This window comes from Mesocricetus auratus, unplaced genomic scaffold, assembly GCF_017639785.1.
Source record: "Mesocricetus auratus isolate SY011 unplaced genomic scaffold, BCM_Maur_2.0 Super-Scaffold_4256, whole genome shotgun sequence".
In the NCBI taxonomy this organism is placed as follows: domain Eukaryota; kingdom Metazoa; phylum Chordata; class Mammalia; order Rodentia; family Cricetidae; genus Mesocricetus; species Mesocricetus auratus.
Window position 1 is genome coordinate 105,942,392 of NW_024429182.1, and position 14,962 is coordinate 105,957,353.

At 38.6% G+C, this 14,962-nt stretch overlaps 1 protein-coding gene across 15 annotated transcripts in view; it reads right to left on the minus strand.

The window, feature by feature from the left end:
- Positions 1 to 14,962, minus strand: part of Dlg2 (discs large MAGUK scaffold protein 2) — a 1,919,116-nt gene that overhangs the window by 62,643 nt on the left and 1,841,511 nt on the right. For all 15 annotated transcript variants that reach the window (XM_040732003.1, XM_040732001.1, XM_040732000.1 and 12 more), the window contains one exon: positions 6,512 to 6,587. In XM_040732003.1, coding sequence (XP_040587937.1) covers positions 6,512 to 6,587 — 76 coding nt within the window. The remainder of the gene's footprint in view (positions 1 to 6,511; positions 6,588 to 14,962) is intronic.

Here is a 14,962-nt window from a genome sequence, read left to right on the forward strand (position 1 = left end):
ACTTTCCACTTTAGGAAAGATTTATGATGCAAACGGGGCAGTTCTGCACAGACACACTGACTGCATGTTGCTGACATACATTCAGTAAGGATACAGGCATTGTTCTACGTCCTCTCCCGTGTGCATTTCTCTTCCTTAAATATGAGAGTTTGAAAATTAACCAGAAGGTGAAAAGTTTAACAGATAATTATTGATTATATTCAATGCAGCGCAGCTTGCCCTTGAGATTTCTCATTTTGAAAAACCTCTCAACAAGTAACAGAATGACAGGTTAGGAAATAAAAAAAGTTCCAAGAACAATGAAAGAAATTAAGGGGCGCTGTTTACATGTTTACACTGAAGGATCGTTTGAATGAAACTCAAAACGAACTTCACGGATATTCCCAGGAGGGCTAGGCTACACTGAGACTGGGGGTGCTGAAATGGCTCTCAAAAGGCTCAGCCTAACAGATGACTATTTGCAGCATAGCCGTCAAGGTGGGCTGGACTTATCCACACGACCACTACAGTAGCCCATTTCTCTGTACGTTAAGACACAGAATTGGGAAGTGCAGCTCGGGAAGAAAGCCTGTTTGTACTCCCAGATGTCATAACTTCAAGTTCCATGTGAACTTCTACATGAAACTTCTGATCATCCCTGTCATCCCTACTTGTTGCAGCCATAACCTCCATGGTCTACTGCCCCCGACTCACTCCCAAATGTCATGTTTATGCTTTTGCCTGTACGCATCACAGTCTCCTAACCAGCTTGAAGATCCCGTTCAAACACCACCTGCTCTTTAATCATGTTTTCTCTGTGATTGTTAATATTAATTATCAAATTGACATGATCTAAGTTCATCTAGGAGACAATCCTCTAGGCACACTTGTGAAGGATTATTTATATTAGGATAGCCTTTGAGCATGCCTGTGAGGGATTATCTGAATTAAATTAACTGAGATGGGGAACCTGCTTACGAAGGATGTCCCCTTATCTTTGGGCTGAGATCCTGAAGTGGAGGAAAAGCAGAGAGTTAGCTGAGCACCAGTTTTCATCTCGCTCTGTTTCCTGAAAGCAGAGTTATTGTGACCAGCCACCTCAAGCTGCTGCCATCTGGAGGTAGAGATCCCACGTACCTCAGTGCTTCAGGTACATGAGATCTCTACTTACAATGCCATTATAGACTATTGCTTTAACGTGACTCCAAATAAGTCTTTCCTTGCTTAAGTTGCTTTTGTCTGGGTACTTCATCACAGCAACAGGAAAATTAATTAAGACACCCAGAAACCAAAAGCAGCGACAGAAAAGACAGGTTGTTAAAATGACCTGAATTTAAACCCAACTCTGCACTCACCCTATTATCTTAGACAAATTAGGCAGTCTTGTGGACGCCAAGTCTACTGAATTTTAAAGGGAAAACTACAATTCAACAAAGTCATGGACAGTTCCTGTGATGCTATACTGTTATTTTCTTGACTCTAATTGTCTTTGTGAACTCAGACAGATCTTGCCCTTTTGTTGGTTGCTTCACAAGGTGCCTTAAACCAAAACCTCATGCTTTGTAGCACACAATGTTATTTTAATCGATAGCCAGTTTTAGAAAAGTGACTTGAGTAGCAACAGGCCTATTAAATTTTAAATCCTTTCATGAGGTATTCTCTGCTCACTCCCAGGCCCGTTAGTTTGGAGACTTAAAGCTTTTACATACTATCAGACTCTTCATAGGCTGCCCTATTGATACTGATTGATTCAAAGGTTCTCCTACTGCAGTAACTGTGATGTTCACCTTGAGCTTCTCATGACATGTTAGGGCTTTGTAAATGTCCTTTAGGATAAGGGTATTCACAACACCCCTTCGCTTTTCTCATTCAAAAGAGTTTTCCTCTTCAATGTAATGTTGAAGTTATCCTGACTTCCCATTGAGGATCCTGTTACATTGACTTATTTCTGTAGTCCCTATAAGTGACATTTCTGTCCCAACTTTCTGAACTCTCCAATAGCTGGAAACTTTTTCCTCTTAGTGCTGTCTCCATTCTCTTATCTACCCTCTGCTTTTTGTGTTTGGATAAGAAGTCTCCCCATTTATTTATTGTTCTCATGGAGATTTGGAAAAATGGTTTTTTTTTACTAATAAATTCCTGAGCAAAGCTCATGGAGAATTATTGATGAAAGCTACTTTAAAATCATTGAATTCAGATATTTAGAGTTACTTTAAAAATCATTGTATTGGCAGAGAACCATTCCCATGGTGACTTATCAGTGGTACTTTTTATTCCATTGAGCTTATATGTGCTTTTGGAATCCTTCTCAACACAAAACTGCAGGGAAGAACTGCCAATATCTGTTCATAAACAAGATGGAACTTGCCATCTGTGACAGAGTTCTTTTTGATTATAAGGTTCAAGACATTGGTGACTTGGCAAACTAGAACCAGAACATAGGCCATTACTCTCCTGGCATTCAGTTCTTCTTCTCCTTCAATAGCCCTAGAGTTTACATTTTATTTATCAGCTAATGGTGTTTAACAAATATAGTTAAAAGGGTGTGGTGACTTGAATGAGGATGCCCCCATAGGTTCACATTATTTGCATGCTAACTGTTCAGAAGGGTTAGGAGGAGTGTCTTTGTTAGAGTAGTAGGTGTGCCCTTGTTACTCTAGAGTAGCACCATTCCTGTCTGTTTTCCACCATGATGATAATGAACTGACCTTGTGAAAGTATAAGCAAGTCCCCAGTTAAATGCTTTCTGTTATAAGAGTTACGTTGGTCATGGTGTCTCTTCATAGCAATAGGACAACTACTGAGACTGAAAGATATCCCACATGTTCTGGTCTGTCACTGATGTAACTTCTAGGAAGAAGGGGCCCTAATTATACTAGTCCACAGTCTGTATCTGACACAGGTGGGTATTCAATTCAAATTTTCTGGGATGTATCATCTGTAGGCATGAAGTAAGTATGACATCAAATTATTAAGTTCATGCCAGGAATCAATAAAAATTTCTACTGTCTTGATGGACTGGAGAGATGACTCAGCTTTTGAGAACACTTGCTGCCTGCTCTTCCAGAAGACCTGGGTTCAATTCCCAGTATCCATATGGCATCTCACAATTGTCTATAGCTTCAGTTCCAGGGGATCCAACATCCTTACAAACATCAATGCACATCCAGCATAAAATAAAGAAATCATTAAAAAATTTGCCATTTTTATTGATGTATTTGTCTTAAAGGACTCTATACCATGATGTCAAAGACCCTCATTTTTTCCTCAATATATGTTTTTATTTAAATTAGAAACATGAATGTTTCACATGTCAATCCCAGCACCCTTACCCCTCTTCCCTTGTCCCTCCACCAGCACCCCCAGGCTCCCACCCCATCCCCACATCATTCCCCAGAGAAGGTGAGGCCCTCCTTGGAGGGTTCTCCAAAGTCTGTCATTTTATCCATGGCAGGACCTAGGCCCTTCCCCATATGCCCAGGCTGAGAAAGCATCCCTCTATTTGGAATGGGCAACCAAAGATCATTCATACACCATGGTAAACACTGATCTACTACCCAAGGCCTTAGTGATTTCTACGGCCTCCTCACTGGCACTACATTCAAGGAGTCTGGATCAGTCCCCTGTTGGTCTCAAAGACCCTCATTTTTAAGAATGACACCAATGTACAGATGGATTTCTATTTCACTTAAATACTTCTGTGCAAATTAAAATACTGTCACTGACTGGACTTCTCAATGATACTTCTACTTAATATACAAAGGACAGCATTGTAGTTTGGTTAACAAAAGCATGTCACTGACTGGTCTTCTCAATGACACTTCTATTTAATATACAAAGGACACCATTGTGGTTTGGTTAACAAAGCCTTGGCAGATGATCTACTCTACCTATTTTTCATAGTGGCACCTAATGACTATAACTTGTGGTATTTTGTTTTGTTTATATTCCCCATTCACTCACAAGCCACAATTGTTAGGGAAGAAAAATATAGCAAAGAACATGAAGAGAAAAGGAACGGGATGTAAAAAGGAATCATTTTATAACACAGCATAAGAGAGTAGTACAGCCTCTTTGAGAACTATATTTTTAAGACAGTAAAGTTACAGACAATGTTATACTGAGTGGTAAAAAACTAAACTCCTGTCTCTGAGATCAAGAGGAAGATGAAGAGAGATGCCTTTGACCCATCTCTCCTTAGATATGTCTATCATTGTGTTGGAAGTTCTGTACATGGGAATTAAGTAAGAAAAGTAAATAAAACTATCTGTATTGAAGGGGGAAAAGAAAAACTCTCTTTTTGTATAAGATATATCTTCTATATAAGAAATTTTGAGAAAAATTACTAAGACTATCAAAGTTAAGACATGGGTTTATAGAGGTTATAGGATATAGGAAGTGATATAGTTCTATTCTTTTCTCATGAATTATCTTAAATGAAATTAAGCAAATAATTTACATGCAAAGAAATACAATTAGAACCTAGTGCCTCTCTGTGAACAAAACTGACTCAAAATTGATTAACCCTAACATAAGAGTTGCAACTCTAACCCTTTTACAAGAAAGTATGCCATAAATCTTCATGACCTTAGATTATATAATGTTTCTTAGACATTGCATTACAAAGTAACAAAAGAAAAAATAATAGAATTAATCAATAATAACCTTTGTTATCTCAAAAAACACTGTCAAGAGACTAGGAAGAGAACAGAAAACTGAAGAGAAAAAAAAGGATTAGGGATTAAACATTTATCTGAAAAATCATTTAAAGACAGAGTAGAGGGTTAGAGAGATGGGTCAGTGGTTAAAGTGATTGCCACCAAAGCAAGAGGACCAGTGCTCAGCCTGTAATGCAGGCTGGGTATAGTTGTCTGTCAGTAATTCTAACCTCAGAAGGCAGAGATGGGATCTCCGGATCAAGGTGGCCATCAAGACTAGTGAGACTGGTGAGTTACAGGTTTGATTGAAAGATACTGCCTCAAAGGTGAAAGAACAATGGAAGAAGACTCCTAAGATTAACTAGCCACAACCACCTACCCACAGGTGCACCATGCCATATGTGTATGTTCCCATACACAACACATTCACAAATAGCACATACACATGAATGAGTGAAGAAAAGGGTTTTACAACAATGCCTAGAGTATATACCTTTAGAGACTCTATAACCCAGTAACAATAACAGCAGGAAAATGCCAATTTAAAAATATACTGAATCTGAATAGACAGCTCCTAGAAAAGATATACCAATAAGTACATAAAAAGAAGCTTCCCAGCTCCACTGATTAGGAGAATACAAGTCAAAATCACAATAACACACAGCTTCATGCCAACCAAGATAGCTATAATTTTTAAAGGCACAAAATAATAAGTATTGTTTTGCACATGAAGAAATCGTAACATGCATACACTGTAGATAGAAATGTGAAATGTTGTAGCCACTGTATAAAACCACCTGGCAGTTCCTAAAATGTGCATGACAGCCATCATATTGCTGAAGGAATCTGCAATTTTGCTGTACTACATAACCCATGAAAGTAAAAAAATGTGTCTACATCAAAATATTAATACAAATGTTCATGGTAGTATGAATTGGAAATACCACAAATGTCTATCATCTGAAGGATGGATATGCTAATATGGTATGTCCATACAATAGAATTTTATTTGGTGATAAAATAAATGAAGTATTTATTATTCATGCAGCAGTGTAAATGCAACTTAAAAATACACTATGGAATTAGCAGTCACAAAAAGGAAATTCTATTTATATGAAGTATTTTCAGGCATATCTATAAAGACACAAAGGAGGTTACTGACTGTGGGTCTGGTGGGGAAGGGAGGCTGAGGAATGGAAAATGACTGCTAACCTCTATAGGATTTCTTTATAGAGTGGTGGAATTCACTGAACTGATTGTGGTGACAGCTGCCCAACTCTAAATTTAAGTGGGGAAGTTATATGATAGTTGAATTATATATGTCATTAAAGCCATGACTAAGAAGAGATATACATGAGTGTTAATTTTGATAGGATTTTGTTGTTAATTCCTATGTCTGTCACAACAATCTGCACATTCACTTAACTGATCTGTATCTGTATTTCTATGACTATAGACTTAAGTGTATAATGTGTGTCAAACTAGATACCTTTTCAGTTGAGCAGACACTGTCTATGAAATGTGACCTTTTAGAACTTTTAGAACATTTAAAGACAACCCGTAACTATATTTTATCACCTTCAGTATAGTCAACACATCATTTTTGTTATCACGACTTCGTCCCCAGTAGTTAACATATACATTAAGCCCCCTTTATCAGAAATGATATTACTTTTAGCAATACATTTGTGACAGTGTTCTTTTGTCTAGAGGAGTTATTATTTGTGTGCTATTAAAACCCCAGATGTTAATTATCACTACATCTACAGTAGCTGAGAGAACTTAATGTTCCCATCAGTTTGTATCTATCCCTTTTGAATCACTACATCTACAGTAGCTGAGAGAACTTAGCATCTCCATCAGTTTGTACCTACCCCTTTTGAATCAATCACGCCAGGTTTTGCATTGAACTTCACTGTCTTCAATCGGGCACGCTCCTTTCTTTCCACCCTAATGAAAAAACCAGCAAACAAAAGTAAAAAAAACTGAGTGGCAAGGCATTTATGATTAATTCCTTATTAAATGAAGAACACTTCTTCCTCTCATCTCTAAAACGCAAATAAAACATGGTCTAGACTCTTTTTGTTTCCTTTGGAAAGGATAAAAAAAAACCTTGGTAAAAATTGTCTACACTTCTAATATATTCCTGGAAATTTTTATCTTGCATGCACTGACAGTCCTAATATTTGGAAGTAACAGATGAAAATTATTGAGATGATTATGAATCAACCAGAATCTATTTTGGGAAATCACAGCCCAGGAAAACTAATACCTAGAGTGGAAACAAACAACCCCCCTTCCCCCGCCGCCACCTTCTCCCTCCTACTTTCCTATTAAAGAGCAGTATTACACAGTAGCTTCATTTGGCAACCAATATGTTATATGTCCTCTAGAATTTTCCTTTAAGGAATCTAATGTCCTTATGTCATTTCTGCAGCATCATTGTCTTACCTGCCACTAAATGAGCACTTGCCATGTTTTTAACCAAGGATATAGGAATAAAGAAAAGGAAACATTTAAAGCATGATTGTAATGGGCATTTGCCATGATATGTTCTTAGCAAGAACAAAGCCAGACAAGCACTACTGGGGGGGGGGAGAAAGGTGGCAAGTGTTGTTGTGGCTTTTGGGAAGAAGATGTCCATTAATCTGATACTGGAAGGCTGAGAAAGAGCTTGTTACCATGCATTACAGTTCCTAACAAGCTAGGACCCTGAAGGACTGTGCCATGGGATCCATACAGGATGAAATAAGGCTGGGTGAAGAGGTAGAGTTCCATAGGCTACTGGGGGCCAGGTATGCTGGCACATGCCTGAAACCTACCACTTAGAAGGCAGAGACAACAGGACTGTGAATTCAAGGTCAACATCAGATATATGAGCTCAAGCCTAGCCTGACTGGCCTATATGAAATCACAAAACGTCTTTAAAAAAAGATATGGTTGGGGAGATAGCTCAGGTAAAGTCCTTGCTTTTAACAAGATCCTGGGTTTGAAGCCATGTAAAAAGCCAGGCATGGAAGGGGGGTGGGGTATGAGTTTATAATCCTAGAAGAGACAAAGATCATTGGCTTCTAGGGAAGGTGGGCTAGTTAGTTCAGCCTACTTTATGAATTTTGGGCCAAAGAGAGTCCTTGTCTTACAAAAGGGGAGGGACATAAGAAATGACACCACAGGTTTATGTGCACATGCATCCATACACATATGAGCCTCCAAATACACATGAGTGAACATGAACTCTTCTTTCTCTTCCATTGAACACCCAAGGACTTCGGTAGTCGTTACAAGGCATAAATGAGGCAGGTGATATAGTCAAACTATAGTTTTAGAGATTTATTTTTATGTATGTGTATATGTATTGTGTGTATGTAGTTATGCTCATGTGTATGCGGGGATTGTAGATGCTGGAAGAGCTTATTGCATCCCCTGCAGTTGGAATTCCAGGCATTTGTGAACTGCTGGTTATGAGTACTGGGCCCTGAAGCCTGGTTCTCTGCAAAAGCAGCAAACACCATTAGCTATTGAATTTTCTTTCTAGCTCTTCTAATTAATAAGACAAAGGACAATGGTGCACTGGAAAAGAATTCTGGAAGAGAAGCATAAAGAGGTGATTGGGGTATGTTCAGAAGCTGTTGCCATAACCTAGGCAATATGAATAAAGGATAGGAAACAGTAATTTGGAGATGAGAGAACGGGCTAAAGAAATACCAGAAAAATAAAATTTGATTTGTTCCTGTTTGAAGCTAAAATTAAGAGGAATTTATGTATTTACTTGACTTTTCCAAATTTCTATAGTAAAACATTGTTTTTATATCCTGCTAGCCACAACAGCACTGAATTTTATCAAGATGTACATTACATTTTGATTTTTTCTTTAAGAAGAAAATATAAAACATTTTATATTGAATATGCAAGGTTGTATAGTTCTCTAGTCCAAGTGCATGTAACCGTCGGTAGAATGTTACAGCAGGTCTTCAGTAGATGATCATTGTACAAAAACACTGTTTGGTAGGCTGTTGTAACATGACTTTGTTTAAATTTGGCTAGCTTTAATTTATTTATTTTTCTTTCTGGGGAAAGAAAAGAGCAAGTGTGAGAAAAATAATCCTGAATCTATAGAAACTTAGTGGTTTATGAAGACTAAGCTATTCATAGCTCTGTAATTAACAGCAGGCTACTTCCTAATTGAGAGCTCTTTTGTGTTTCCAACTGAAACACTGAGGGTCTGGGTTTCTATAGTTACAGAAGGAAGTTTCAGAATACATTTATTTCAGTGGCAGTGTAGAGTATTTGAGTGGAAAAGCTGAACAAAACCTTTCACATCTAGCATCAGATATTGAAGCAATATATTCCACCAAGAGAAATGTGTATTGAGAATCTCTCCTTGCATCTACCCAACACATAACAGTTGGGAGGAGAGCAAGAGGCTTGGGTTAAACTGCCAGGTGGAAGAAATTCATGAAAGGCCTGCTCAGAGCTCCATCAGCTACTCTGTCGTCCCCTTGAGTTTATGTTCAAATGGTAATTCTTATTCATCTCTTCAGATTTTCCTAGAACTGTTGTTAGAACCTTTAATTTTATTCTGGTTCATTTGCATTAATTTAGCTAATGATGGGGACCACTGATTCATCCCGCTGTCAAAATGACTGCAGCATGTGGTGAATACACAGTGGTTATTTGATTAGAGAATGCAAATAAATTCTGAAAAAAAACATGGAAGCCACAAACTTACATGACAAAGTATTCTGACCTAAGAATTATTTGGGCAGAACAGTTCACATTTCCTAGCAAATTTCTGAGGTCATCTTTTCACTATTATTAAGTGACTGGACTAGGCCAGTTTTAGTGGGGTCATCACTTAGATCTTTGTTTACAAAGAATATAATCAGACACACGTAAGTGCACACACCCCTTCAATTACTATGGTTTGTTAATATTTTTAAATTGTAAATAGATCTTTCATACAATATATTCTGATTATGATTTCCCTTCTCCCATGTCCTTCCCACTTTTCCACTCACCCAAATCTACATTCTTTTTTTTTTTTTTTTTTCGAGACAGGGTTTCTCTATATTGTTTTGGAGGCTGTCCTGAAACTCGCTCTGTAGACCAGGCTGGCCTCGAACTCACAGAGATCCTTCTGCCTCTGCCTTCCAAGTGCTGGGAGCAATTCTACATTCTTTCTTCCTGTCTCTCTCATTAAAAAATGGAATATTGCAAAATAAACAAACAGAAACTCTTAACACAGGTCAAAGAAAAAGAAGAAAATGCTAACTTATTAAGGAGACATTGCTTGTGTTCACTTGGAAAGGAGATTGGGGCATCTTAGTTCTTATTTGGGTTGGAAGTATTGTCAATGATGGAAATATAAATCACAGCTAATGTTTTAATATGCAACTACTAATGGTTCCCTTTCTTATTTGTGTTATTGTGCTTGTTCCTTTGATAACCCAGCAATACTGGTCTTGTCAACCCCATTTTGTGGCTGTCAAAGCTGAGACTTGATACATGGCAGGCTAGAAGGTGATGGGAACAGTTTGAACTTGCTTCTGCTAATGTCTGACACCAGTGTCTGCCCACAGCCATGCTTTTGGGGAAACAGAACTCAAATACCTGTCTTGCCTACTTCATTCATTGGAAATTCAACAAACATGAGGATGCATGATGCATGGTTGAAAAGTCAACAGAGAGCCATTACAGGCTTAGGCTGAATTTCTCCACAAATGCTGTGTCCGACTCCTTCCACTTCCCTTGTCCAAATATTCTGAATTATATGAATTGTACACAACAAGACTTAAGCATATAACTAGGGAGGGAGCAACATACCACGGCTGGCTGGCTACAAAATTCAGAACAAATTTGCTTTAGACACTGATATCAGTTTAGCTAAATGCTCCTTTGCTAGCATTGCACGGCACACACTGGACTGGTCTCTCTTCAGTGTACCAGGAACTGAACCTAGCCATCATGAAGAACTGCTTCCATGGCTCTCTGCAGTCCCCTCTCCTCAGTGAAAATGGCTGCAGGTTCCTTTACCTTTCTTGCCTCAGCCTTCTATATTCTCCGAGTTCTTCCTGGAATACAGTGACTTGCTTAGCCCCTGAAACAAGAGCTAAGGTTGAGGGGTGGGGCTTTCAACACTGCAGTGTTCTTTTTCTTTAGGCACCAAATGCTCAAGATCTGACAACTGGGAAATTGTCTTCATTTGTGTGTACATCAAGTATTGAAAGTTGTGCTCAGCACTTTACCTATTTTATCTATAACATATATTATGATTCATGACTGAGCATGGAGCTGGGCACACAGTTTATGTGAATCAACAAAAGATGTGAATCTTTGTTGAGTGAATGAATGAATGAAGTCTCTGGCAGGCTATTAGTTCTTGACCTGTCTGTGAAAACAGGCTGAAGGACTTGAAGTGTCTTGTCAAGAAAGTAGTGCTTCCTATTAAAAGCTCATCATTTCACCACCTTTTCTATCAGCAGGAGTCTAGTTAGGGGCTGGAGAGATGGCTCAGTAGTTAGGAGCACCAGCTGCTCTCCAGAACCCCGAGCCAAAGAGCATGTCTCAAATGTCTGTAATTCCAGTCCCAGAGGCCTCTGTGGGCAACAAGCTCACAAGACATACAGTCAAAACACCCATACACATAAAAACAAATAGGAACTTTAGAAAAGAATCTAGTTTATAGAGTGGCATTGCCTTCTCCTTTCTTACTCCTTTGGCAAAATGATTATATTAAGGCTCCAAGGCCTTTGCTTAAGGAAATGATGGACCTGTATACATAGGACCAACAGCAATGAAACCACTACTTCCCTCTCACACTTTGACTCAACCTATAAATATGGACTGATTAAGCAGACACAATCCTCTTCACCCATCCTCATTGCTGGTCAAAGTACTAATCACATGAACTGGACAGCAAATATTGAGAAATACATTCTATTGGTGTTATATTCAGGAAAGTTGAAAATGGTTCTTTCAAGGTCTGTGAAGAATTGTGGTGGGATTTTGTTGGGGGCTGCATTGAATCTGTAGATTGATTTTGGCAAGATTGCTATTTTTACTACGTTAATCCTACATATCCATTCCATTTTTCTGGTATCTTTGTTAATTTCTTTCTTTAAAGACTCAAAGTTCTTACAATACAGGTCTTTCACTTGTTTGGTTAGCATCACCCCAAGGTATTTTATGTTGTTTGTGGCAATTGTAAAGGGTGATGTTGGCCAATTTTGAATAGCAAAGAGGCGGCAGAGTTACAGCAGAGGCCAAATGAGATCAAATACGGTGAACGTTTAGCAGAGTCTGATGCCGTTAGAGCTCAGTATGTAGGGCTATGAAGATATTATGGCAAGCGTCACTGAAGCCACATGTGTCAGCAGTGCCTATTTCCTCACCTTGTAAAAGGAGGCAGCACATGCTTTAAGTGCTTACTACCACTGTCAACCCTGCTTGGTGAGCCAACGGCATGGGCTTCTCTCTCTGAGGGCTTTCCCCAGTGCAGGCCTGTAATAGTTTGCTTGAATGTGAAATGTACCTCACATAGACTCACATGTTGGAACACTTGTTTCCCAGTTGGGGGTGCAATTTTGGAAGGTTGTAGGATCTGCATAGATGGGACCTTGGTCCAGATGAAAGGCTGCATGGGCAGAGCTTGGGGCTTACAGTGCAGATCTGGTCTTAGCCAGCCTTGTGTCTCTGCTTTCTGATTCTACCGAGATGTAACAGGCGGTTGTCTCATATTCCCGTAACCATGGAGTCCTGCTGCCATGTTTTCACCACTGTTATGGAATTACACCTAAACTGTGAGCCAAGATCAACCTCTCCTCCTGCACATTGTATATGTCAGGTATTCTGCTAGGAGAATGAGAAAAATAAGTAACGAACGGTCTAAACCTGAAGTGCTGTAGCGCAGAAGAGAGCCTAAACCTTTATAGTTGTTCATAGAGGTATATGAAAGGTGCATGTTCAAATCCTGACTTAGCCTCTTGCTATTAGTGTGATTCTGCCAGGATTCTTGGGGTCTCTGAATTCCATTTCTACAGCTTAAAAGTACCTTACAGAAGTGCTCTTAATACAGTGGGAAGCCATTTAATCTTGCTATTAGAAAGACTTGGGTGCATTAATTGGTAAGTTACTTTACTTCTTAGACCTCCAGTTGCTCCTTGAGGATTCTGTGAAAATTAAACTGAAATCATATATTTTAACACATCTGGCATGATGCATAGTGCTATTAGTTAATGTTGTTACCAACAAAATTTAATCAACATTGTGTGGCCTCAATGAGTGGAGCATATGGAACCATCAAGGGGGTGATTGTATTACAAGGATTCTGCTCTCACAATTGTTTAATCCATTTATGAACTGAAATACTGTTGAAATAATAGGTTTATGAGAGTGGGCTTGTTACAAAAGTCAATGGGAGTCAAACTTTATGTGCTTCCCTCATGGGATGCCTTGTAAGGATTTAGGATTTTTAGAGGCCTCATAAGTAAAACCTTCAACAGAGGTCACCACTCAACCTTGTGCTGTCAGACCTCCAGAAACATTAGCTAAATATTTATAATAAGACAGTATTGAGTTATATAAACAACAAAGACTTCAACATATGGTCATAGCTATAACGTAAAGGAATCCGTTCTTCAGTATATTGCCTTTTCTCTTTTCTTGGTATCTTTATAATGGAGTCCTCATTGCTTTAGTCATGGGTTAGCTGACAGTGTTATATGATGGTCCTGTGAATGACGAGATCCAACAACACACATGGTATGCCTGACACATAGATATACCCAAAGCAAGGCTAAATGAATTGAATTGTATCAACTCTTATCACTGTACCTTTCCAAGGCCACATGAGTTAAGATGCTATCTATGGTCTAAGCACTGTCACTTACTGCATGGGTGCTATCAGGCAGACTAATAGCTTCTTTGTGCTATATCTCTCTCATTTGTATGAAGGGCCCAAAAACAGTATCATATCCTAGGAGTTAAACATGCTAAATACCACAAAGGGCTTAACACCAGGTCTGATATTTCCTAAGAACATTTTATGGATACATTTATCTAGAAGAAGGGGAGACTGACAGCATTCATATATTTTGTGCACTGGATGATTAGACAGAACCATCAAAGAGAAACATTGTTGCAAAGGGTAAAGTCATGCACTGTTGCTATCCATGCCAACTATCTCCACACTCCTATAGGAACACAGCAATCGGGTGAGAAATGAACTGATGACTTGAAGCATCTAGCAGTTGAATACATTTACTTAGATTTTAGAAGGTAATTTTTAAAAATAATGTGCATGTTGGGGGAAATATTTACATGAATACAGGTGCTTGGAGAGAACACAGGCATCAGATCATCCTAGAACTGGAGTAAATGGGTGGTTGGTCATGAGCCCCCCATTGTGGGTGCTGGGAACAGAAATACCAAACTTGTATCCTCTAGTAGAACAATCATGCTCAACTGCTGAGCCATCTCTCATTTGGATTTTTAATAACATGAAAATTAGCATATGAGGGAGGGCTCTTTAAGAGGTAGGATTATCTGTGATTTTGACTTTTCTTCTCATCTTTTTCTGAAATTCTTTTTATATAGTCAGACAATACTAATTTTATAACATATAAAATAAAACATTTTAACATAATTAAAAACCTCAGAAAATATTCATAATATAAATTTTATAATGAAATAAACACAAATTTATTTTTACTTTGTATAAAATTATCTTCAGCTGGGCTGTGGTGCATGCCTTTAATCCCAGTATTTGGGAGGCACAGGCGGGTAGATATTGATGAGTTTGAGGCCAGCCTGATCTACAAAGTAAGTTTAAGGTCATCCAAAGCTGAAACAGAGAAACCCTGTCTTTAAATACCAAATGAATGAATGAATGAATGAATAAAAATGCCTGTGAAAGGTAGAATATCTATATGCAAAGGATGTAAATAAATATGAACACAGCAGCACTTGAACAAACTACTTCCCTGCTTCTTCAGGCCTGCTGTTGCATGGCTGTTCAGATGGTTTCCAAAAAATATGAAAAGCCAGTTCAAGCATGATCACCACCAAGTGGAAAACTGTTTGTGAGGGCTTTTCCTTGCGTGAAATGATGAGCACTTGACTGAATGAATGACTATTGACAGGATGGTTAGAATCACAGAAACCTGCAGTTGGAAAGCACCAGACTGTTTCCTGGCTCAACTCTCCTGTCTAGAGTTTGAAAGCCTTTTATGTCTTCCTGGATAGTCTGGAGCATCGTTAGGCTATTTCAATGAGAAAAATGATTTCTTGAAAATGAGCTGAAGTCTATTCCTGACAGATTTTGTTCC